Source organism: Sturnira hondurensis, unplaced genomic scaffold (assembly GCF_014824575.4).
Source record: "Sturnira hondurensis isolate 20B ecotype Veracruz unplaced genomic scaffold, ASM1482457v3 Scaffold0014384, whole genome shotgun sequence".
Taxonomy (NCBI): domain Eukaryota; kingdom Metazoa; phylum Chordata; class Mammalia; order Chiroptera; family Phyllostomidae; genus Sturnira; species Sturnira hondurensis.
The window spans coordinates 37884653-37909626 of record NW_028087015.1 but is presented as its reverse complement, the minus strand read 5'-3'; the positions used below and the strand labels follow the sequence as shown (position 1 = coordinate 37909626).

Below are 24974 nucleotides of genomic sequence, written 5' to 3'. Positions count from 1 at the left end.
ACAACTTCACAAATAGAGCTTATCAAATTGTGATCTTAAGTTTGAATAGTTTGAAATGGAATTTTATTTCACACTTTTAGCATTACTTTTTAAAAGTTTTTAGTGTGCAAAATTTTAAATATATACAAGAAGCCTGTGTACTCATTAGCCAGATTCAGTAGTTATCAATGCATGTCCAGTCTTGTTTTTTGTGTTTCCCTATAGCTCCTTTCATCCCATATTACTTTGAAGTAGTTTTCAGACATACCGCTTCATGCATAAGTATTTAGTAACTTAACATCTTTAAAAAACAGTCCTAGCCTTAGCCAAGTAAATGAACCTTTGCAAGAAAATGAGAAGTATCCTTTAAAAAGATTGGTTAATATCTTATTTTCCTGAGGGCCAGTGAGGAGAACTACATTTCTAAAGTGATTTTTCTAATAATTATTTGAAATGATAAATTTAATCATATAGGCTGCTATAAAAGTTTTTTATAACCATCTTATAAATTGAACACATTAAAATTAGCAGCTTTAATTTATCATAACATTGTACTTTCTGCTCAGCATGATGTGTTACTTGTTGGAAACGGGATTGAGAATTAGAAACGGTTGTCCGCACCCTTCCCCTTTTCATCTCCTGGTATTCTCATCCTTCGGAAATGGGCAGAATGGTATCATTGAAAAGAACTGGCCTGGGAGTTAAGGGGCCTGGCTAAAACACTGACTAATCTGTCACCTCGTACAGGTTTTCTTCGGAACAAGGGAAACGGAAGGGATAAGTAAGATTACTTGAGCCTCTGAACTAATGTGGTTCTGTTGTGTTTTGTAGTAATAATGCAAACGCTCAGTTATTTGCCCCTGCCACTTTGAGTACACTGTGCTGGGTACTTTTCATACGTGGACGGTAGTCCTTACAGAAATTCTGCAAGAAAGTGGCAGTACCCCTGTTTTGTAAAGGGAGAAACTGAGGCTTAGGACAAATAATTAGGCTGAGGTCACGCAAGCGTCGTAATCTGGACACAGGCATGGGTGTGCGAGACTGTAAAACCAATGCCTTTTCATTGCCAGCTTTAAACGGAGGTCGCACAGTTGAAAGGTGAGTCACTAGCTTGTGCTGAAGAACTGTGCAGGTAAATCAACCAGTCTTGGAGAAATATGCTTATGTGTGCAGAGGCAGGGGGCTTTGACTTCTGCTTTGTGTGTGTGTATGATTTTGACAGTTTTCGTTTTCAGCCTTTGAGCAGTGAGATGAGCATGAAGAATAAGAGCCATTAAGTTGTAAAGTGCCCCCCACCCTGCCCCCACAAAACCCCGCCCCCGCACACCTGAAAGTCAAGTCCTCTGTTGATGGTGCCTTTGGAGAAGTGTGGCTCAGCTTAGAAGTTTGGTCTTTTCCGTGTGGCTTAGTGAAGTCTCCTGTTGTTTCCTGTGCTCTGGTATAGAACTTCTCTAACGGGAATCTCTCCCTGCCACCTTGGTTACTCAGTGTCTTCACTTCCTCAGCCCTGTGCGTCTAGCTTATTACTTCCACTGTGTTCCACCCTCGCCCTCCCACTGCTGACTGCACTTGGCATTCATCTTTGGTCCTTTTTCTCTTCAGAAAATGGAGGGAGAGAAAAGAATCCTAAGGGCTAAGAGAAAGCTGTACATTTCTATATGCTAATCATTTTATTGCCTCACTCCACCATTTCTGAGCATTTTCTTTGTCCTGAGCTAAGTATATTATTTAAACTCCCAAATACTCTGGAACTAGGAGACTAGATTAGTAAAGAGTCTCAGAAGTTAACTGACTGCCCCACGTCATGTGGCTGATAAACGGTGAAGGCAGGATTTAAATTCTAGGTTTAACTAAACTGGATACCACTGAGAAATCACTGGGAAAAAATAATAGGATAGCCTGTTTCCTTTACTGTTCTTCTTTTCATTCTTGATGCAGATAGATAAAAGTTTGTTTTGCTGTGTGACCTTCTCAGCCCTTGCTTTGAATATTAAATGTGGAAATGTATAATAACTTACGGTAAGCTAGTTGTGACCTCCACTCTCAGTGGCTTAACACAGCAGAAGTTTATTACTTGTAAAGTCTGAGTGGGCGTTCCTAATGGGCAGGTGGCTGTCCTCCAAGTCGTGAGTCGGGGAGCCAGACTCCTTCCATCCTGCAGCTCTGCCATCTTTTAACTGTAGCTCCTGAGGTCGCTGTGCTCATTCACATCAAGTCACAGGGGCCGGGGAGGCAGGCAGGTCATGGCGGGAGGTGTGGGAGCAGGCTGAGGAGTGCTGTCCACGTCTCCCATCTGTGCATTTCCAAAACTTCTTCCCCAGGACACAGGGTTAGGGGTGGTGGTGTAGAGCAGCTGTCTCTGAATCGCCGTGGCGTCATCTCGGTCCCCTTGCCACTGTGGACCCTGATTTGCTGCGTACACTGGGAGGTCACAGATGTTTCCGTGTCTGTTTCTGTTCTCAAGACTGTCCCCAGTCCTCCTCTGTACATCTTTTTTCTTTTCAATTTTAATTGTTGTTCAAGTACAGTTTTCTGCCTTTTACTCTTATCCCAGCCCACCCCCCAAGACCTCCTTCATACATTCTCTCCTGGCAGACTTAAATAAGGGTGAGGAGGTGTTTTTAAGTGAACAAAGTTTTACCAGCTGATGATGGTGTGGACTCAGTTTGTTTTTCACTTTGGTTGTCTTTAGCACAAGGTACATATGATTTCACATGGGAACTCCTAGAATGGTGAAGGTTATGGAAAAAAATGTTCTATGTTACTCACACAGTCTGTCCTTGATGTGAAGTGGCTGAGACCCAAGTTCTAACCACAGGACATTCGTCTTGATTTAATTACCATTCAGAGGACTTGGTTTGGGTCGGTTTGTGATATTCCTAATAAATGTAGGAATGTTACAGCAAGTCTCCTCAGCCCTTTGTTTTCTTAAGTTAAATCTTGACCACATTAATAGTTCCTAAAATCTTTTGTCCTTTATGTATTTTAATTGTAGTGAACATACTTCATGCTTATGTGACTTTTAGATTTAAAATAGAATTTTAAAACAGTATCTTCCAATAAGGTAGATATTCACAGGAATTAGAATATGACCTACACATTTCCCTCACATTTGACATTTTCATTTTGTGTTGCATTTTTGCCATGAGCCGGGTAGTGACCAAAGTGCTTTATGTCTCATAGTGTGTGACATTGAAAACTTTATACTAAACAATAAGAAACTCAGGACACTTAAACTATTTGGCTTTCTTACCAAATAGTAAGAGAAAAGGTACGTAGGCCAGAATGAGCTTGGCGTGATCAGAATGTGAAATTAGGGGGCAGAATGGTGAACAATACGAGTAAGAAGGGCCAGATTTTAGATTTTTGTAGCGGAGAGATTTGGTTTGTGAATAACTCCACGTTCTTAATGTAAAAATTTGGTAATGTAAAAAAATCTGCATTTTTCTGAAGAGAATGTTCACAGTATTTTCACATTTCTCCAAATGTGAAGAACATAGGGTTGTAAAGGTATATGAAGTGTTTATTACCCACCCCGCTTCCTAGAAAGAGGCAAGAGTCACTGAATGAGGGTCGAGCTGTGGGACTCAGCGGGTTGCTCCTTTTCATCAGCACTGACTGCGGATGCCGGGTGAGAGGGGCGTGGGGCAGCAGAATAGTTCTGTTTCCTAGAAGATTAACAAAACCCCACCTTTCCTTAAGCATCTTCATAGACTCTGGGATGGAGCAACTGTTAAAAGTTATTCATGTTTGTGTTAACGTATTTTTTAAGTGGCTAAGTAAGGCATTATACTGGCAAAGTATTTCTCACCTTTAAGAAAGCTATTTTATGATTTAAAGAAATACACATGTTAAAATATGTTAAATAGTACAAAAGGTTATACAGTGAAAAGCTAGTCTCTCTTTAATCTCATATCTCTGGTACTGATTTCCAGACATAGTCACTATATATATGTATAATTGTTTTTTTTGTATAAATAAAACAAGTAACATATACACCATATAATATCTTTGTTTTTTTAATCTAAGATCTTGGTTGTCTCTGTAAATCAGTACATGTAGTTAGTTCTATTTTATTTTCTTTAATATATATGTAGTACTCTGCTGAGTTGCCATAATCTACTTAACCAGCTTCCTGTTGCTACATATATTTGAGTTTTGCTATTATAAACAATACTTCAGTAAATATCCTTGTGTATATCTTTGTGTATTATATATGCAAGTATATTTTAGGATAAATTACTAGATTGAAGAATATGTTCATTTTTGAAATTATATTTTATTGATTATGCTCTTACAGTTGTCCTGATTTTTCCCCCTTTACTCCACCTCTGCCCATTCCTCCCCACTCCCCTAGGCAATCCCCACACCATTGTTCATGTCCATGGGTCATACTTAGAAGTCTTTGGCTACTCCATTTCCTATACTGTACTTTATATCCCATTGCTGTTCTGTAACTACCTATTCGTATGTCTTTGTCCCCTCACCTTTTCAGCCATTCCTCCACACCCCTCCTATCTCAGTGCTCTCTGTAGCCATGATTCTGTCTCTGTTCTTGTTTGGTTAGTTTTTTATATTCAGTTGATGATATATAAGGATTTATTGCCATTTTATTGTTCATAGTTTTGATCTCCTTTTTCTTAAATAAGTCCCTTTAAAATTTCATATAATAATGGTTTGGTGATCATGAACTCCTTTAGTAGTTTTTTCTTACGTAGGAAGCTCTTTCTCTGCCCTTCGGTTCTAAATGAAAGCTTTGCTGGTAGAGCAGTCTTGGCTATAGGTCCCTGCTTTTCATGACTTTGAATATTTCTTGCCAATCCCTTCTACCTTGCAAAGTTTCTTTTGAGAAATCAGCTGATGGCCTTATGGGAATTCTCCTGTAAGTAACTTGCTGCTTTTCTCTGCTGCTTTTAAGATTGTCTATCTTTAACCTTTGGCATTTTGATTATGTGTTTGGAGTGGGCCTCTTTGCAAATCCATCTGGTTTGAGCCTCCCTGTGCTTCCTGGGTTTGCATGTCTATTTCCTTCACCAAATTAGGGAGGTTCTCTTTCATTATTTTTTCAAATAGATTTCCAATTCATTGCTCTTTCTCTTCTTTTGGTACCCCTATGATGTGAATGTTGGAATCCTTAAAGTTGTCCCACAGGCTGCTTACACTGTCTTCATTTCTTTGGATTCTTTTTTCTTCTTCTTGTTCTGATTGGTTGATTTTTGCTTCACTGTGTTTCAAATAATTGATTCCATTCTCAGCTTTATTCACTCTACTGTTGTTTCCCTGTAAATGGTACTTTATTTTAATTAATGTATCCTTTGTTTCTGCCTAGATCTTTTTTATGCTATTGAGGTCCTCAGTAAGTTCCTTGAGCATCCTTATAACTAGTGTTTTGAACTCTGCATCTGATAGATTGCTTATCTCCATTTCATTTAGCTCTTTTTCTGGAGTTTGTTCTCTGTTCTATCATTTGGGCTATGTTTCTTTGTTCCTTGTTTTGGCAACTTCTCTGTGTTTGTTTCTATGTATTAGGTAGAGCTGCTTTGACTCCATTATCTTGGTAGTGTGGCCTAATGTAGTAGGTGTCCTGTACGGTCAAGTGGCACAGCCTCCCCTATCACCCAAGCTGGGTACTTGAGGTGCACCCTTCATGTGGGCTGAGTACACCCTCCTCTTGTAGTTGAGCTTTGGTTTCTGGTTTCTGTTGGCAGATCAATGGGAGGGATTTACCCAGGTGGGTCAGCTGCAAGGACTGGCTGTGACCACTCACCACCAACCTCTGCCCTCTGTGGAGGATCAGCTGTGCAGGGGCAGGGTGGTGGTGGTGCTCCGATGTGGTTTGTAGCTCTCCCCTGGGGGCACAGGCATTGGGATTTCCTAGGTGGTGCAGACGGCCACCCTGCCTGAGCTATAAGGCAATCTGAGATGGCTGCTACGTGTGGTAGGCTTGGAGATTCCCCTGTGAAGCCAAGCTGTGAATCTAGGCTTGCTGTTCCTAGTGCTTGCCCTGGGGCCACTTAACAAGGGGTATAGGGGCTAAGGGCTCACTGAGGCTGGCTGTTGCTTGTTTGAGAGGATTGGGGAAGTTGTGAAGCATGACCCAAGACTGTCCATTTGTATGGAAAAGTCACTGTCAGCAGCTTGGGTGGGCCTGTAAGTTTGGGTGGGTTGGAGTCTTGGGATCTTAAGGGTGGGGCAAACAGTGTTAGCTGTGTTGATGGGGTCTCAGGTATAGCAACTGCTTGCTGGCTCTGTGGGTCTGTGGGGAGAGGGCTCTGAAAAGGGACAGTGGCCTCTGCCTGCCTTTCTGTCTGGGGGAAAGCTGTCCCGCAGCTCCTGCCTTGCTGCCAGGCAGGAACTGAAGTTCCTCCCCGTACGCCACTGAGTGCTGCCCTGGTGCTGGAGCTCAGAGGGAGTGCTTCTGAGCACGTCCACGTGTGGGTTTCTAAGGGGCGCCCTGCTTGGGGCTCCATGAGTTTCCTCCACCTCCTCAGTCCCTGTTGGTTTTTGCAGCCAGAAGTTTTGGGGACTTACGTTCCTGGCACTGGAACCCTGGGCTGGGGGGCCTGGTGTGGGTCTGGGGATCCTCACTCCCAAGTTCTCTCTCCTGAATTTTTATCCACCACACATGGATGTGAGACCGGCCTGTTCTGTGTCTCTGCCCCTCCTACCAGTCTGCATGGATGTGGTTTCTTTAATTTTATAGTTGTTAGACTTCTATTCAACTTGATTTCTAATGGTTCTGAGTAATGGTTATGTTCTAGCTTAGTTGTAATTTTGATGTGGTTGTGTGAGGAGGCGAGCCGTGTGTACACATTCAGAAAACAGGGTTTCTGGACTCAGAAATCCCGTTTTCTGAATATGTACACTTTATATCTTAATAGTGCAGAAATTAGAATTACTTGTTGCGACTTTATAATCCCATCAGCGTATGAAAATACTTCTCTCCCCACACCTGTGTCAGTACACTATTTATCAGTTTATAATCCTTGTACATCTGAGAAAGCTCGTTTTAGTTTGTATTGCTTTAAAGTGTAAGACTGAACCTTTTTTCATCAAGGCCCATGAACTGTCCACATACTTTGCCTACTTTTTAAACTGGGTGAGGTGGCTGTTGTCTTTTGGTTGTTTTTCTTGTTAGTTTCTGAGTTCTTTGTATGATAATTAGATTACTCCTTTTTCATTTTTAGTATGTTTTTAGAATTAAAACAAGAAAGAATTTATGTGGTGTTTGTTTCTAGGTCATTCAATATTAACAGGGTTGCCACTCAGGCTGTGGAAGATGTTTTAAATATTGGTGAGTACCAAAATAGCTATTATAATTATAATTATAAAATGCTATATAGTGTATATGCTTTGTGATATTAGCTACTATACGATACGAAACATTTTAACCAAAATATTTTCCCCCTTTTTTCAATAGCAAAACGACAAGGGAACTTAAGTCTTCCACTGAACAGAGAACTGGTGGAGAAAGGTCAGTGGCCAACCATCCAAATTGCTGACGGTTTCATTTAAGTTCTGTATCGATTTTAGGATGTTACTGTGACATGTTCTTGTCTGAGGAGCAAAGCACAGTGCCTTTTTTTGACTCAAACACGCTTTTAATATCGCTTTAAATATATTTAAGCAATAAAAACTTTACGACTGGACGTTCATGTTAATGACCCTTGAACCAGTTTGTGCCTCGCCTGCCAAGTCTCATGTGCCTCTGGGTTAGGGAGATGGCAGGTGCCAGTGATTGCGAAAAGTGCCTCGAATCACGGCCTTTACACGGTGAAAGCACGTTGCCTGCCATTGTTTGAGATCGCGCGTTACACAAGACTGCTAAGTTATAATTACACTTAGGAACTCTTCGACGTGGCTTTTTGGAAAAGCACTTGGCAGGAGGCCATGGCAACTCAGATTCCATTTTCAAGTGCCATAAACTAATTCCTCTGTTCTCGTTTAATTATTAGCTTAGACGTTTTTCTTTTTTCCCAAAACACACCTATTCCTTCTATATTGTGAGTGATGTAGGCTTCTGTGGATTAATCTTGGAACCTAATCCTGATTTATACGTTTGTTTTTTTTTTAAATGGAGGTGAATGCCAAGGTACTTGATGCCCAGTGGACCTTCGGAACAGACTGCTGTTGAGTTGGGGACAGCATCCACTTTTCACTTCGCACTTGTCAAGGGCTGTTATTAAATGTGCTGACATTTGTTTTCCTTTCCTCACAGTAACAAATGAATATAATGAATCGTTGCTCTACAGTCCAGAGGAACCAAAAATACTTTTCAGTATTCGAGAACCAATAGCAAACAGAGTTTTCTCCAGCAGCCGGCAACGTTGTTTCACCTCAAAGTAAGCTTCCCAGGCCCAACGGGACTGTCCGCGTCCCTCGTGATTACATAGCCCACTTGGTTTTAAATGATTCCGTTTCACTGACACTGAATCTGGTGGGAGAAGTAGACCCTGTGGGACTACTGAGGTGTCGTGCTGACCTGGCTAACGATGTTTTCTTTCAAACCTAAGGTGCCATTTTTAGAAGCTAAAATTTAAATAAATAGAAGGGGCATAGTTCCTTAATAGGGTGGTGTGGAGTTTTTCTGTAATGCATTTAGACTGCAGTAAGATGGAGTTGCCATTTTAAAAGAAACTGCCTGAAAAGCAACTTCGTTCACATGCCTGCGGAATAAAAGGATAAACATTCCTGCTACCCTAAATTGGGGAGCAGAAAACCTTTTAGAGTAGGATTCACCTCTTTTCCCTTCCACATCTGACACTTTAGGTAAAAACTAGGGGTTTTAAAGAAATTGTTATTTCAGGTTACAAAATCTCACTTTATGAGCTGTTTTTTCTGCTCAGGGTTTGTGTTCGTTCTCGCTGTTGGGACGCCTGTATGGTTGTGGACGGAGGGACTTCTTTTGAGTTTAATGATGGAGCAATTGCTTCGATGATGATCAATAAAGAAGATGAGCTTCGAACTGTGCTTCTAGAACAGTGAAGGATAGCAAATTTGATTATCAGAAAAAGACTTTAACTGCAGAAACAGACTACCGGTCATAAAGCTGCCTTTTTTGGTTACTGTCGAGACTGGTTGGCCCTGGGCTCAAAGGTGACTAAGAAACTGAGATTCGTATTCTTCTCTTGGATTCTGATGGAAGAGATGTTCACTGGGCAAGAAAGTGGACGGACTACGCCTTTAGGATCGATACCAGTGAAATTCCTGTATTGTTACTGGTATCCAAGAGTGCTGATACCTTTTTAGATTAAGAGAGAGAAGTTCAAATAAAGGGTTAAATGTTTAGGATTTATAATTTAACTATACAACCTTTCCTTCCCTTTCCTCCTAACTTTGTGGAATTGGCCAGAACAAACACAGCTCATTTGACTAGTGTATATTTTTTATAGCACCTAAAAATCAAGATTTAAAAAAATTGGATGGAGAATTTTGATTAAATCCTGACATTGACCTCACTGAAGTAGGTAAATGGGTTTTTATATGTGCTATGAATTTTCTAGTTTCAGAACACACTGATACTGGTATGACTGTCGATTTAAGAAGTTCAAGCGATCGTTTTTGAAAGTTACAGTTTTATCTGACTGGCAGGTTAATTTTGACAATGCTGAGTTAATTGAAGCATGTATAGCTGGGCAAAACGGGGTGCTTTCACAAATGCGATGCTGTCCAACATGGATTCGAAGACAAAGGATGGACTGATGAGACATACTCCACTAGTTTGGTCAGACCTTCCGAAAGTATTTTCGTCTACTTGTAACATCATGGTAGTCTTCAGCTAGCCTGTATTCCAGTTTCACACATTAGCTTTAGAAGACACATGTTACGTACGGCTTTTCTCTGCCTGCCTGCGAGAGTTTCTTTATTTTTGGAAGACATTATTCTTGTCTAATTCTTGATCTACTTAAATCCTAGAATTTTCACAGAAGGCACCTGTCGGCCCATCATGAGACCGTTGGTAGTCTTGTGCCATTTATTCAAAGTTATGTCTTTTCACTTGCTGTTAAAAATTTTTACCCAGTCATTGAGATATTTATTAAGTATCCATTCTGTGCTGTGCACTGAATCGATTGCCGGATATACACTGATGAGTAAAACAGACTCTATCCTGGCGGCCCTTGAGCTGAGTGAGCGCAGGAGTACATTCTGTAGATGGACGCTAGGACGTGTCATCAGATTGGGTGCTCTCGGTGCTGCCAACACTCAGCAGGTTCCTGTCACTACGATGTCACTACACAGAAGCAAGCTGGGGGTTGTTGTATATCCGGGACAAGAACGTTTGTCTTCAGTTCAGCGTGTCTGTGTAGACACTCATTAACAAAGAGTTCGCATGATGCACACAGGAAAAATCAGTGTTTTTCCGGAGCTGGTTCTAGTTTCTGGTTTGGTTTAAAAATAATATACTTAAGGTCTACTTTATAACGTAAAATTCCACACCATAGAACTACCTTAGTAGGTTTAAGATGCCTTCTTGACAAAAATGCCAACTTCATTTTCAATATCAAGGAAATCAGATTGTCCATATGGTATTGTAGATCTGTTAATATGTAACATATTAATAGGTAACTTCTGTGTAAAATTGTTCATAAGCCATATTTTAAAGGTTTAAAAATGCTTAGTGTGTTCCATTTGCAATATAACTTCTAATATTTCTGCTATGTGGTGAGGATTTGTCGGAGATGTGAGAGGCAAAGAATGTTGGAATAGCAAAAATGTTTTTATGAAGTAACCTTTAATGGCATCGACATGTGAATAAAATTAAACTGGTACTGTCTCTTCTTTGTTGTCATTTATTAACTCTTACGGGGTCATTACTTGAAAACCTGGTTTTCCCAACGTGTTAGGTTTCCAGAGTTCTGTTCCCTACTGCGGGGTATCACTCTTTCCCTGTTGACTTCACTCACTGCTCATCTCCAACACAGAACCGTGGTGTGTTACCTGGTCAGAGGATGAAGTGCTTCGCTTGTAGCTGTAGAGACTCTTTAGATAGTTTTGACTTAATATTTTTGATGCCCTGTATGTATTTATAGTTCTGGTCCCAGTAAATCAAATCGTGGGAGAGCAGTGGTAATAAACGAGGGGGCTGCCTTCTGCTTGTTCAGGATTAGGGCATCCAGTGGAAAGGGGTTCTAGCTCCCACGTGCCCCGAACTGGTACCGGTCCTTAAGTGCACTGTACCTTCCCCCGTGCGACTGTTCGAAGACAGCATCCTCCACACTGTGGCTCTTCAGTAAATGTGGGACTGAGACTGGGTTCACCGGTGTAGAAGGTGCTGTCACTTTATGCAGAAATAAAAACTCTGCACTTGGCCCGAGTGTCCCTCAAACCCCTGCAACTTGTGGCTAGGGTTTAGCAGAGGGAGGGATCAAGGGCCAGAGACAGATGTTCTGTCTCCTGATGGACGAACATAATACGACCCATCAAGTATCTCCTCCTTAAAAAACAAACAGGCTTGATGACATAAGCCTTGTAGATCAGGGTCTGTCAGTGCCGCACTGTTCACCTTTTGGATCAGATACTTCTTCATGGTAGGAAAGTTTCCTGTTTATTGGAGGGCGGTTACCAGCATCCTTATTAGCCCCTACCTTCTAGGTGTCAATAACACCTCTCCACTTTTGACAACCAAAAGTGTCTTTAGATACTACCAAGTGTCTCCTGGGGTACAAAGTCACCCTTGATGTAGACCTGTTTGCTGCTAGCCCTAATTAACCAATTTATGGAAATAGGATACAGATTAACCGGTTAAGTGTCACTTAAGGAATTACGTCAGCAAAATCCAGGACCTAGAACACAGAACAAAGAACCTAGTTTCTTTAAATAATAAATTGCAAGAAAAAAAGAAAGGGAGGGGAACCCAAAAATTAAGAGTGGAGAATGTCAATCAATCCTAGTTAGAGCAATTAGGCAAGAAAAAGAAAAGGCATTTAAATTGGAAAGGACGAAGTAAAACTCACTATTTGCAGATGACATTGAGAAAGACCCAAAGACCTCACTAAAAAAATTGTTAGAATAAATGAGTTTAGTAAAATTGCAGGAAACAAAATCAGTACATAGAAATCTTGCATTTCTGAGCTATCAGGAATTAAAAACAATCCCATTTGTTTTTAAAAGTGTATAAAAGAAAAATAAAATACCTAAAAATAAATAGGGGGGTAAAAGTCCTATACACTGTAAACGATACAAGACATTGTCGAGAGAAATTAAAGACGACGAATGGATTTTTCTTTTGTGTTCATGGACTGGAGGAATTAATACTGTTAATGTCCACACCACCCAAAGCAATCTATAGGTTCCATGCAATCCTACCAAAACGTCAGTGGCATTTTTTTCACAAAAATGGAAGTCAATTCTATAATCTCCATGGAACCACAAAAGACCCTGAACGGCCAAAGCAATCCTGAGAAAGAACAGAGCTGGAGACAACATGCTCCCTGATTTTAAACTATATTGCAGTCACCTCTGATAGGAGTTCATATGCACGATATGTGAAGAACTCATACAATTCATAGCAAAAATACCTGATTAAAAGGATGTTTTCTACCGGATGGGTAGAAGATACTAATAGATACCACCTTTGGTTTATCCATCTGTCCATCAATGGACATTTACCGTAAGCTGTTGCCATATCTTGGCTACTGTAAATGATGCTACAGTGAACACTGTGTGTGTATCTTCGAGTCAGTGTTTCTGCTTGAGCATACACACACACACACACGGGAATATTGTTCTGCCATAAAAAAATAAAATCTTACCATTGCAACAACATGGATGGACCTTGAGGGCATTATGCTAGTGAAATAGTCAAAGAAAAGCCCAATGTGACGTCATGATGCCACTTACACAGTATACAACAGGTGGGTGGTTGACAGAGGCTTGGGGGTGGGTGGGTGGACAAAATGGATAAAGTGAGTCAAAAGCTACAAACTTCCAGTCCAGATGTCACGTACAATAGAGCTACTATGGTTCGTAACACTACTGCATACTTGAAAGTTGCTAAGAGCAGATTTTAAAAGTTCTCATCAAAAAATTCTGTAAGGGATGACAATGTTAACTGGACTCACCACGATCATTTTGCAATACTTAAAAGTCCTGAATCATGATGCTGTACAGCTGAAACTAATGTAATTCATTGGCTGGCCAGTTGAACCTTCCCCCAACAAAAGAATGTCAATCAACGCAGTATGTAGACCATGTCTGCAACCTGCTCAAAACAAACCTATGGAAGAAAACACCTGAAATGACTTGGTATTTAATGTTTCAGGATTAACCCAGGAGAATCTTTATTTTTGGAGGTATGTTCCTAAATACTTAGGAAGTCGTATCTGGGTTTTGTTTCAAAATAATCGGTTGTCTGGGCGCTTGAGGGAGATTGATTCACCCCGAGTTAACGATGGTTGAACATGGATGCTCAGGTTCACCATATTCTCTGCTTTTTGCATTCGTTTAATGTTTTCATAATTAAAAACAGAAAAGGAAGCATAGTAGTGACAATGAGAACGACAAAAAACTCGGTAAAATTCAAGAGCCCCCCTCCACTATTTGAAGGAGTAGGCGCCAAAGAAACTGAATTCCTGGAAGACTTCTGGGAGTAGGGCGAACAATTCAAAGTTTCCTACTGAGAATAAAATACACCGCAGAAGCTGTTCGGGTCCAGTCTGTGATTTAAAAAGTGCTAGCAGCTGACTTCTGGATAGCACTTCACTAATCTCAATCATTTAAATTTCCAAAGTTTTATAAATGCTATTTTTAAAGCACTTTAAAGATAAATACGCCTGTATTTAGCACCTTGGTAGGAAGTATTACAAACTATCATTTCAATTTGACAAGAAGCATATGACACGGGTGGGGCAGAGAGGACCACTCTGGCGCTCACTTTGCAGAGCCTTCCTTACTAGGGGCCAGGGCACGCAGCACCCCCCCAAATGCCCTGTACCTTGCCCACAGTGCTTAAGGGAAAGAGAGAAAAAAGAAATACAATTTAGCAGAAGCACTCATTTTCCTACAAATGTGTTTTATTTTAAAACAAGTTTATAAAAGTAGAAACCACATACAAAAATACAGATTACTCTGAAATGTTAGCAAAATAGCTTTTGGCTGGACTTGAGTTTGGAAGTACATGTTTGAGGACACCCGGAGCCAGAGTCCAACTGGATCCTGTCCCCAGCCCTGGTCACTAATCTGTAAACAATAATCTCAAGTAGTATTTAGCACCTTTGAACTACTACAAAATCGAAACATAATCATTTCCGGGATAACTACTTTAAAATGTTCCTCCTTAGGTTTAGGCAGATGCCATTGTTTCTAACATTTGAAAAATCTGATTTAAAAATCCAATGTTAATAGAAATGATGGGTTTTGGCTCTTCTGTTCCATTTTGAACATGCGGGGAGATCATCAATTTAAATAAGAAAAACATGTTTTGGTAAGTAGAATTTAATCCGTTTGCTTCTATGGGTCATTAAAAAAAGCACCGATGCTATCGAAAGGTTCAGCACCTGAGTTCACTTTCCCGCAGGTGCACACTGGTCTGGGACCACGGGACACACCTGCGTCTAGTGGGCGTGTCCCTGGCTGAGAGGGGCAGGCGGTTCTTCTCGGGGAACGTCAGGTCCAGAAACCTGACAAGGTGGGTAGTGTAAAACAGCGATTGTGGGAAACGCTAAAGAAATAAAAAAGGGAAAAAGACAGTTTAAAAAGACTTGATTCCAGAGTGATAGAAAAAATAACTTCAAGAACCTCAGCGATAAAGACAAATGGCAGGCAACTTCAGTTCAGCATTCCCTCCAACACTGCAAACGAACTGGCGACTACCACCTTATAAAACAAATCCAGGTATTTTAAAAGCTAAAGAGCTCACGCTAACGTCATGCAGTTACACAGTTAGAAGAACACAGTCATTATCTCCTCAGTTACTTAATTCTGGGAGCACGGCACATCAGAGGGCACTTCATTAATGTGCATTAGAGCACACATCAGCTTACCCTGTCATAAAAAACAGCCTCCTGGCCCTTCAAATTCTGTATCTCCCGTGGGTGGTTTTTAAAATTTAGGTTTTAGGGTGAATTACCCAGGACTATTTGTTTTCTTGAACCTAATGGCAAAAATCCAAAGGCAAGGCTGAAATGTGTATTTCTCTTTTTCTATCCCCAGAATGACTGCCTCAAATAGACTATCCTATGATTCTTTCTGTTCATCTCCCAATATGAATAGCTTATCATTTTTCCAGCCTATGTCTTATAAAGCGACACTGAAGAATTAAATAGAGGAAAGTTAAGGTATCATAGAGATCAAGAAAATGACTTGCTTACTGGTGATTTTTAAGCTTGTTTCAAAACAGACTTGATAAGAAGGGCACTTGGAAGAGATGACTCAGATCTGGCTCTTGAAGGATTTTGAAATTGCAGGCTCATCCTGAAATTTCCTAAGGCCCACGACTAGACCCTTAGGAGCATGGCAGTGATGGAAGTTTTTATAGTCATTAAAAAAAAACAAACAAACAAACCAAAAAACCACTTAGTTTTCTCTATCAAATGCTTCTCTAATATACTTGTAGGATGAAGGCAAAGGGAAAACCAAGAATAAAAAGAGCTGAGTGCTCCCCCAATCGGGCTTCTACCTATTTTCCCTGATCCAAAGACAAAAGGAGACAGCATCTCGCAACGCGTACTTCATAGACAGCTGGGCTTTTGCAGGGTCAGTCGGCATCGGATGCCCCATATCTCCGGGTGGCTTTTGGTGCCCATAGTAGGCCTGGCAATGGTGGTAAAATGGGAGCAATTAATCTGGAGATGGGGAAGGGCTTCTTTTAACAGCTGAAGGGTGTTGTCTGGCACGATTCCAAATACTTGCAGTGTTTTTAGCGTGGGAATTTCTCCAAGTTCACTGGAAAGGAAGAGAGAGACTTTCAGAGTAGCGTTATCTACGGAAACCGTTCCACTAGAGTCATGTGACCCAATGTTGATAATGTGTATCATACTCTATACAATACAAACTGAAAACTTAAATTGCAATAGATGATTTAAGAAGATACAACAGCAAAGCATGAGCTACACCTGGGGCAACATGGCCTTAGGAAATGAGGCTCAATTTTGCTCAGGTTCTCGGTTTTGCTCAATTTCTAACAGCCAAAGAACTCCAGGGTTTATCTGAAATCCAAGCCTATTGCTTCCTTTCCTCATTCTTGATTTGTGCTGGACGGTGTTACTGTGTTGTGAGGACAAGCTAGCAAGCTGGCGATTGTGGAAGTGAAGTGTTTTACCGTGGCGTCAACTGGAAATCACCAAAGGTTAGGTGCAATTTAAGGATACAGACTCGATCCTAGGCTTCTCGTCTCAAAAGATGTCAGCGAGGTCGGCAACTTCTTACTAATGGCTAACAGTCCGTCACACACCCTTTACATGTGATGGAACTTACGAGTGACTTCACCAAGACGGTGATTCTCAGACAGGGTCATGTGGTTGGGTACACAGGTGAAGAAACAGGGTGATCAGGCCCCCCTTCCAGGGACCTGCAGCTACCCTACCTCTCCCAGGCGAGCTGGTCCTCTTTGGTGTTTCGCTGACACAGAACTCTGTCAACAGTGAAATTCTGGCTCATAAAAAAAGGGGAGCGCTTTTATGCAAAGTAAATACTTTTTGGTAATGATTCTTTCTTCTTAATCCAGATCTGCGTGCTTAGAAATCTCATTTCTCTGATCTGTATTTGCTCCAGGTTGGGACACACAGTACAAAGTCTCCAAGAGGGAATGTTTGGTTTGGAATTTCAACAAAGTCCCGCTGCAACTCCATGGACACATCAGTGACCTCGAGTTGGAAGCACCTGTTATGTGTTCACATTGCTGGTAGTTACTTCCACAGCAAACTCGTCTCATAACAACTGTCACCTTGCCTCCGATTTTCCTTCCTTCCAGCCCAGTCTAGACATCGAAGTCCAAGGCATCTTCCGAGAGCCCAGCTCAGACTAGTTACCCCCTGCTCCAGAACCTTTGGTACTTCCCTCGCAGTTAGGAACTCAAACTTTCCGGCTTGTCCGAAGACCCTCTCTGCCAAACCTGCTTGTCCGGTCCTCCTGCCACTCCTCTGAGGGCAATTATTCTACGTTCAACAAAGGGTCTTAGACACCAAAGATACACAATACGTGTTAGCTAATGTAACAGGAAAGGTGAGTTAGAAACCAGAAGTGCTATCCAAATAGAATAAATATGCCTGGTGTTCCCGAGGGGACAATAAGACATGGAGGTCACAATAGGCCTAAACGAAAAGGAACAAATCACTGTTCCTAAACTCTCTGGAGCACAGAAACGGGACTACGAAGAAAGGCCATCATGCCCCGACGGGTATGATTGTCACTTGAGAACGTGGCAATCCTGCCCCATGCCTGGCACGTGAAATTTGAGTGTGTAAGGACTTTGTGATACCCACGAGAAGTGTGGTTCTGGGATATCCAGGTCAGCCAACTGTGAGTCATTCTGCAGTGGACAGTGTGGAAAAGAAGAAACTGTGGGCGGGATGAGAGGAGATGTAGCAGATGGCAGAAGAGGAAGTGTGCTCGGGGCCGCATCGACAAGGAGCCCTGGTGAGGGAGGAAACTGACCAGGCTCTTAGAAGACACCAGGTGTCCTGGGTGAGGGGGAGCGAGCTGGGTGAGATGAGATCGAGGACGAAGGGCCATTCCCAACCGAAAAACCAGAAAGTCTTTCAACCAGGGGTGTCCAACTTTTACTCGTCTCTGGGCTGCACTGGAAGAAGCAGCGTTTTCTTGGGCCACACATTACATGCACAAACACTAATGAAAACTGATGAGTACAAAAAGGTTTTAAGTAAACGTATGATTTTGTGTTGGGCCGAATTCCTAGCCATCCTGGGCCACATGCAGCCTGTGGGCAGGACACTTAATGAGACAAAAAAAAAAAAGCGCCTCAGTATGTATATCACTCACATTTATAAGCATCTCTTTAAAAATATAGTAGAAGAGACTGAAAAGCAAACTAAGGAATAGTAAATAGAAATGAATAGTATAAGAGCCATTATGTCTAATTTAAGTAGAAAATGACATTAAGAACGTCTCAGGAATCTTTGGTTAGTTTTAGTAAACAGAAGGTACTTGTAAACCTTTCACAAGTCCTTACTTCGGCTACACGACCCTGTTTACCTTATAAAACCTGAAATTCCTCAACCCCAAATTCTCCCACCGCAGGAATTCTTATTTAGCCCCGTGTAATGTGTAATGCCAGACCAGTTCACTGCTTCCAGCTAGTTTCTCACTTGAGTGAGAAATACAGGATGATTAGAAGAAAGTTTAGACATAGGAAATAAGACCAATTAAAGAGTAAGGGAATAAATACAGAAAAAACACATCCTGAGAAAAAAATCTACAGTTTTCCAAGTATTTTAATGCATTATCATCGTAGAAGAAAAACACTCAAAGTTTACCTCCCATCTTCTGTGATCAGAAATAAAAATCCTTCAGCATACAATAGCTCTCTGGGAATTATTGCTGAGGGTACTTGAATTCTCCCTACGCATTCAAACCCTGCAGCTGCCAGAAAGACAGGCTGGAGGCAAAGACTTTTTCTCTTGAGAAACTTGAGGGCGTAGAGCACTGGCAAACCCTTCTTACTGGACTCACAAGGTAAGCCTGTGTGCCTGAAGAAACATACTCTCCACCTTCGAGATCAAGGACAGCATCTTTCTTTCTTCTTTCTTTTCTCACTGTGTCTGGGTGGTCTGACTTAAAACTAAACTGATGCCTCCATTTCTCTTATTTCCATGTAAGATTTAGATAAATAAGTCCTAACAATGCAGTGGGGGTTCATGCCCAGGTGTGACTTCAGACCCCCGCCCTTGACCACCCATCACGTGGCCAGCAGGTATCGCCAAGCAAGTGTCAGCATCCCACTGGATAAAACAGTGAAATGGGAGGGCTCACAGCCTCCCTTAGCCTCTGCCCCAGAAGCAGCATTTGGGGATTACCTGCTTAGCTTCTTTCTCTCTGCAGAGAAGGAACAAAAGTAATACTCGTGGATGGATTATCTCGAGAAAAGCAACCAAAAAAACCCCACAAACAACCAACCAACCAAACAAACAAAAAAACCGACCTCTGCACTCCCTAGGGGGCTGTGCAGGCGATGACGCTGGGGCCGGGGTGGTGGCAAGCACTGGAGAGAACTGAGGACCACGAAACCTGGGGAGATGCAAGACGCTCCAGGGTTTCTGAGTGCTAGAAGGGGCAGGGGATTCTAGGAAGAGCCCCAGCGTACATGAATTGAGACCCTAACATCTAAGAGCTGTGGAAGCAAACACCAGCTTCCCGAACAGGCAGTGCTTTTCCAAATGAGATGCCAGCTCAGACCCTGAGCCCCTAGACTGATTGAATAAGCAGTTAAAAATATGATCCCTGGACTCCCCAATTCTACTAGTTAACCCTGGATAGATGAAGTATCTGATTTATTCATTGACTCTTGAAATTAACCTACAAGGTCCAAACCAGTAATTTGAGGACCATACAAATTCTTGGTTCAAATTCACCACCGTCTTCGGTAGAGACCAGGAGCTCGAATTACCTTCCTTTGGACAGTGAGCTACACCAGGTCGGCAGCCTCAGGCACCCTGGCTGCAGTGAGAGGGCACCCGGCCAAGTCCAAGATACTGGCTTCTTGGGGTTTTTCACTAAATCTGCTGTGTGTTTACATTTGATATGAGAAAGAATTTTCCAGCCCTTTGGGATGAAAGGATATCTTTTTAAAAACCAATGTCATCCGGTGAGGATAAAAAAGAGCAATACAAGAAAAAGCCAGAGATATTATTCCCAGCATGATTTGGGTACAGCACTTCCAAAACCAAAGCTGGACCAGGTTCCTTTTTCCTCTGTACTCCCTGACTCTGTGGAAGGGGCTGAGCCGGCACAGAATAAGCCCTTGTAAAGCCACCAGACTGGACGGTCTACTTGGCCTCTGCCCTGGAGACCTGGGCTGTAGACCCAGCTTAGCCATTCACTCATCACACAGCTTTGGGTTCAGTTACTTCCCTCTTTAGGACCTCAACCTCCCCTGTTTGCAAAGAGAGCATCAGACTCTTACAATATTAACCACTTAGACATTTCTCTTCTTCCCACTCTTGGACCATCCAGGACAGACATCACTAGAGGATTATGGAATTTTTCCTCTAGCTCAGATGAAGGCTTTGGAAATCAGGAGTGGATTCGAAAACTTTGGGGGGAAAAAAAGAACAAAAGCCACCCCACTTGGTCTGCTCTCCAGTCACACCCTGAGCACCCTGGACATGAAATCCACCCTCCTCTGTGGCAAGCCCACCAGACGCTAGCACAGCATGCTAATTCTTCAATCCGCTCACAGCGAAATGAAAAATGGGAGCTAATTTATTTCAGTGAACTCGCCGTCACCAGGCATCTTAAGTGAAACATGTTGCCTTGGTTCTTCTATTTTGCTGGTCTTTCCTAACCAGTCTGGGGCACACTGATACCGATGTCTACGTTTTAAACATCTGCCATTTGTAACAATGGATTTAACCCTTGGTGGCATCTCTTGTGACCCCTGCGTCCCGCTACTAGCTTTGACAGTCACAGATACTTACAGTAGAGTTTCAGGGATGATGTCATAGCAGCGGCTGAGCGACAGGTGCTGGAGGTAGTTGAGCTGGTGAAACTCAGGAAAGCAGTCGTGGTTCAGCATGATGCTGTCACTGCAACAGAGCGAGGAGAGGGTCAGCGCCCGCGCGCCCGCCAGCCCGCGCGCCCGCCCTCCCGGGCCAGAGGGGGCAGGGAGCAGCCTGCTGCCGAGGTCCTTCACTGCAACACATGCGATTCCTCTCCCCGCTCAAGGAGTTACCACAATTTTTCACTTTTTTTTCTAAAATAAATGAATGAGAACATACCTTAAGTCTAGGTGGACAAGATTGGGGCATCTTCTAATTAAGGTAGAGAGATCTAGAAAAAAAAATGGCGGTCACTCTACAGGAACAAGACAAGGGCATCCGCTATCAACGCCAGCATTTACCGCTGTGCCAGAAATTCCGACAGTGCAGTCAATCACACACCGTCAGGAAGAAACAAAATTGTCATCTTGGCATGTAAGATTTTTCTCCCCTAAACACCCAAGCGAGCTACTCGAAAGCCACTGGAAACAGTAAGCGAACTGTGGGAAACGAATGGCTAACAACAAGCCATAGCTATGGATCTGCGTATCAGCAAAGCCTGGAAGAAGGCCATTCGGAACAGCAAAGGCAAACCCAAACACCGCCATACCCAGTCCCGTGCCGCACAATGTTTCAAAGGCGGACCATGTCCACAATGAAGGTCCCACGGAGTATAAGGGAGGTGACAATGTCCCAGCAGTGACACAGTCATCGTGATCGCGGACGCGAAAGGCCCTGCTCCCGAGTCTGTGGCGGTGCTGGCGCAAACAGACCGGCGCGCCACCAACCGAGGGGAAGTACAGCGCGCGCACTTACGCACAGTACGCAATACTGATGATGACGTGGCTCACGTAGTCACGATTCTACACTTTGTATTATTTCACACTGTGCTGTTTCTACTTTGAAGACGAAGTCTGCAATAGAACAGCACGTCGTGTGACGCAGGCGTCAGCCTTATACACTGCGTGTTTGCTGTGCCTTGGGACTGCGTCACTTCTCTCGTTCCTGCTTTAGTCTCAAGTTGTTTTGTGCAGTGACTGCCGCGCTGGCTTGCAGCCCAGGAGCAACGAATAGGCTGCACCAGGCAGCCCAGGCACGCAGCGGGCTGCACCACCCACCACTGGGATGCTCGCCCGAGGGTGAATCACCTAACGGTGCCTAACTGTGTGGCTGAACACCACACTGTGAAGGCAGTAGGCCAGTCCAATGAGGGAGGTTCATAGATTTTTAAAAAAATGCTGCTACCACAACCAGAAAAAAATTCATTTCTGCAACTTAATATAACCAAATAAATTCCACACATTAAAAAGTTTTAAATGCAAAAATTTGGGTAATTACCCATTGGATTTTAGAATAGATAAGGAGTTTCTAAACATTAAAAACACACACACACCGATAAAAAGGAATATTGCTAATTTACTACAGAAAAATTTTAAAACCATACCATCTTAAAGCAAAATAAAAACAGGATTAATGAAGTGTCAGAAAACTGGAAATACATGTTTGCAACATACATGAAACAAAACGGAAACAGACTCATAGACACAGCAAGAGACCTGGGAGCTGCCAGAGGAGAGGGGCTGGGGGCCGGGGCGAAAGAGCTGGAGACTAAGAAGCACAAATTGGCAGGTACAGAACAGTCACAGGGATGTGAAGTACAGCACAGGAGACACAGCCAATATAGTACTATAACTATGTATGGCTTGGGGAACTGGAAATATCGAGGGGGACACTATGCAAGGTGTATAACTATCTAACCACTAAGCTGTGCACCCCAAACCAATACAGAGTAAAACAAAACAAACAAAAAACTTCATTAATGTTTGAGGGTTTTTCTCTTTTCACAGCTCTCTCTTCAGCCCCCTCACCTCCCCTAAACCCTAGGCTTGAATTGTTAACAACCTCCTAAATACACCCCAGCATACCCACTGGGACAGGTAATAGGCACCTTAAATCTATGCCCCAAACCAAATACCTGACTTCTCGATCTGCTCCTTCCTAAAGTTTTTCCCATCTCAGTAAGTGGTAACTGCACTGATCCAGTTCCTCAGTTCAAAACCCTGGGAGTCATACGACCGTTTTTCTCACATCAAGTATCAAATCTATTCCTAAATCTTGTTTTGTTCGCTTTCAAAATGTGCCCCAAATCTGATTTCTTTGTTTTAAAAATCCTTACCTAATGACGTTTTTCCATTGGTTTTAGAGAGAGAGAAACCTGCATGCAAGAGAGAAGCATGGATTGGCTGTGTTGGTACAGGCCCTGACCAAGGATCATAAATGCCCAGATAGGGGACAGGGAATTGAACCTATGACGTTCTGGTTACTGGATGACACTCCAACTCAGTGTGGCCAACTGAGCCACACTGAGCCACACTGACCTGGGCCAAAATACTATTCATTTCCTTTTTTTAAAAAAAAGGTTTATTTATTTTTTTAAAAAGGTTTATTTATTTATTTTTAGAGAAAGAGGAAGGGACAAAGAGAGGGAGAGAAACTTTGATGTGAGAAACATTAATCAGTTGTCTCTTGTGGGAGCCTCGATTGAGGACTGAACCCACAGCCCAGGCCTGTGCCCCGACTAGATATCAAACCAGCGATCTTTCAGTTTCCAGAATGAAACCCGACTAATTGGGCCACACGGGTCAGGGTTCTGAGCATTTCTTAGCACCCTGAATGTTACCACTCTATTGATCACAGCAGCAGAACATGACATTTAGAATGTGAGTCAGATCACATTCCCTGCTCAACATACTCCACTGGTTTCCTACTTCACTCAGAAAAAAATCCGAACAAAGCTTTTCCTTGGTTTGTACAGCCCTCGGTTTCCTCATCTCCTATCACTGCCTTCCTTCCTCCTCATTACACACTGGCTCCCACAGCAAGGGCCTACACTTGCTGGTCCTTAGTTCTAGAATGTTCTTCCCTCACTCCCTCACACCCCTATGCAGCTCATTCCTTCAGGTCTCTGCTCTCGAGGGTCGCCAACAGAGCGCTCCTCACGTTGATTGTCCCATCTAAAAAGAGCCCCTTCCCCTGTATCTGCCTGGTTACTCAGCTGCATTTCCCGCCTTAATTTTCACCTTCTTTCACAGTGTTCAGTTCTTTGTCGATCGTCTGGCTCTCCCACTAGAAGGTACTCTTGCAAGAATGACTTCATTTGTTGAGTTCAAGGCCACATCTCCCAAGCCTGGAAGAGGCTCTGTATGTGCTCAATAAACACTAGTTTAATGAATGACTAAAAAATGAAGAAACTGCACAATACAGTTTTGAGTGACTCATCACTGAGCTGGTCAACCAGCCACCAATAAAACCCCAAATCAGATGCTATCTTATTTTGGCACCACCTAGGAAAGAAGGAAACCTTGGGCGATGGAACCGGTTAGTCTCCAACTCCAGCCCTGATTGAAGCCCCATCCTCCCTTGGTGGTGGCGGTGGTGGCGGCGGGGAGGGGGGTGGTTACTAAACCGCAGTCACTGCTGAGACCCCTCCCTCACTGCACCACAAACTGGACATCCACCTGAGGGGAAGGGACCTGAGAAGCCACCGAATCTGATCTGTCATTTTACAGAAAGACAATTTCAGTCAAGGTCAAGTACAAGACCCAAAGCCAGGTCCACCCAAGCCTCCTCCAGCACTTTCGTATTGTCCCCAAAAGGGTTGGGGGGGCAGGGATAAAAAAAATTTTTTCAGAAAAAAATCCAGGGTGGGGGTGGCGATGATTACTGAGTGCCCACTGTGTACCAGGGACAGTTCAGTACACCTCACGTGACTCCAAGAGGGGGATTCCGCTGTTACCTCCGTTTTACCGATCACGAAACAGAGGTCAACTGAGTACCCTGTTATCGAGCCAACACAAATGACCCCACGTCTGTCGGGTGGAATATCACGCAGCCACTGAAAATGATGTGGTCCAGCCCCTGAAAAGAGGGTTATCTGGAAAAAGAACGTATGACCAAGTATCCAATACACTGCGTCCCATTCTAAAAAAATACTCTCGTCCCAACTGATGCAGCTCAGGTGGTTGGGTGTCCTCCTGCAAAGCGAAATGTCACCGGTTCGACTCCTGGTCAGGGCACATGCCTGGGTTGCGGGTTTGGTCCCCGGTTGGGGTGCAACTGATAGTCGTTTGTCTCTCACATCGATGTCTCTTCCCCTCTCTTCCCCCCCTTCCTGCCCCTCTCTAAAAATAAATAAATAAACAACTCTTCTATGGAAAAATATGTTGGTGGGATTCCTGATGGTTTGTTTTTGTGTTTATCCACATTTTAAGAATGACTATATACATACTGTAATCGGATTGAAAACAGTGTTTAAAGTAGAACAGAAGCACGGTTTGTGCAGGG

At 42.8% G+C, this 24974-nt stretch overlaps 2 protein-coding genes across 6 annotated transcripts in view; one reads left to right on the top strand and one right to left on the bottom strand.

Annotated features, from left to right (window-relative positions):
• The window catches only part of NADK2 (NAD kinase 2, mitochondrial), a 42716-nt gene extending 31963 nt beyond the window's left edge, over positions 1–10753 (top strand). For 2 of the 4 annotated variants that reach the window (XM_037063183.1, XM_037063186.1), the window contains 4 exons: positions 7167–7273; positions 7400–7453; positions 8198–8321; positions 8826–10753. In XM_037063183.1, the coding sequence (XP_036919078.1) occupies positions 7167–7273; positions 7400–7453; positions 8198–8321; positions 8826–8964 (424 nt within the window). In that variant the 3' untranslated portion in view covers positions 8965–10753. The remainder of the gene's footprint in view (positions 1–7166; positions 7274–7399; positions 7454–8197; positions 8322–8825) is intronic. The other 2 variants (XM_037063184.1, XM_037063187.1) reach the window with 1 other exon arrangement.
• A 4296-nt stretch (positions 10754–15049) lies between these two features.
• Positions 15050–24974, bottom strand: part of SKP2 (S-phase kinase associated protein 2) — a 29117-nt gene continuing 19192 nt past the window's right edge. For both annotated transcript variants that reach the window (XM_037063181.1, XM_037063182.1), the window contains 3 exons: positions 20871–20922; positions 20571–20678; positions 15050–15861 (listed from right to left, as the gene is read on the bottom strand). In XM_037063181.1, coding sequence (XP_036919076.1) covers positions 15648–15861; positions 20571–20678; positions 20871–20922 — 374 coding nt within the window. In that variant the 3' untranslated portion in view covers positions 15050–15647. The remainder of the gene's footprint in view (positions 15862–20570; positions 20679–20870; positions 20923–24974) is intronic.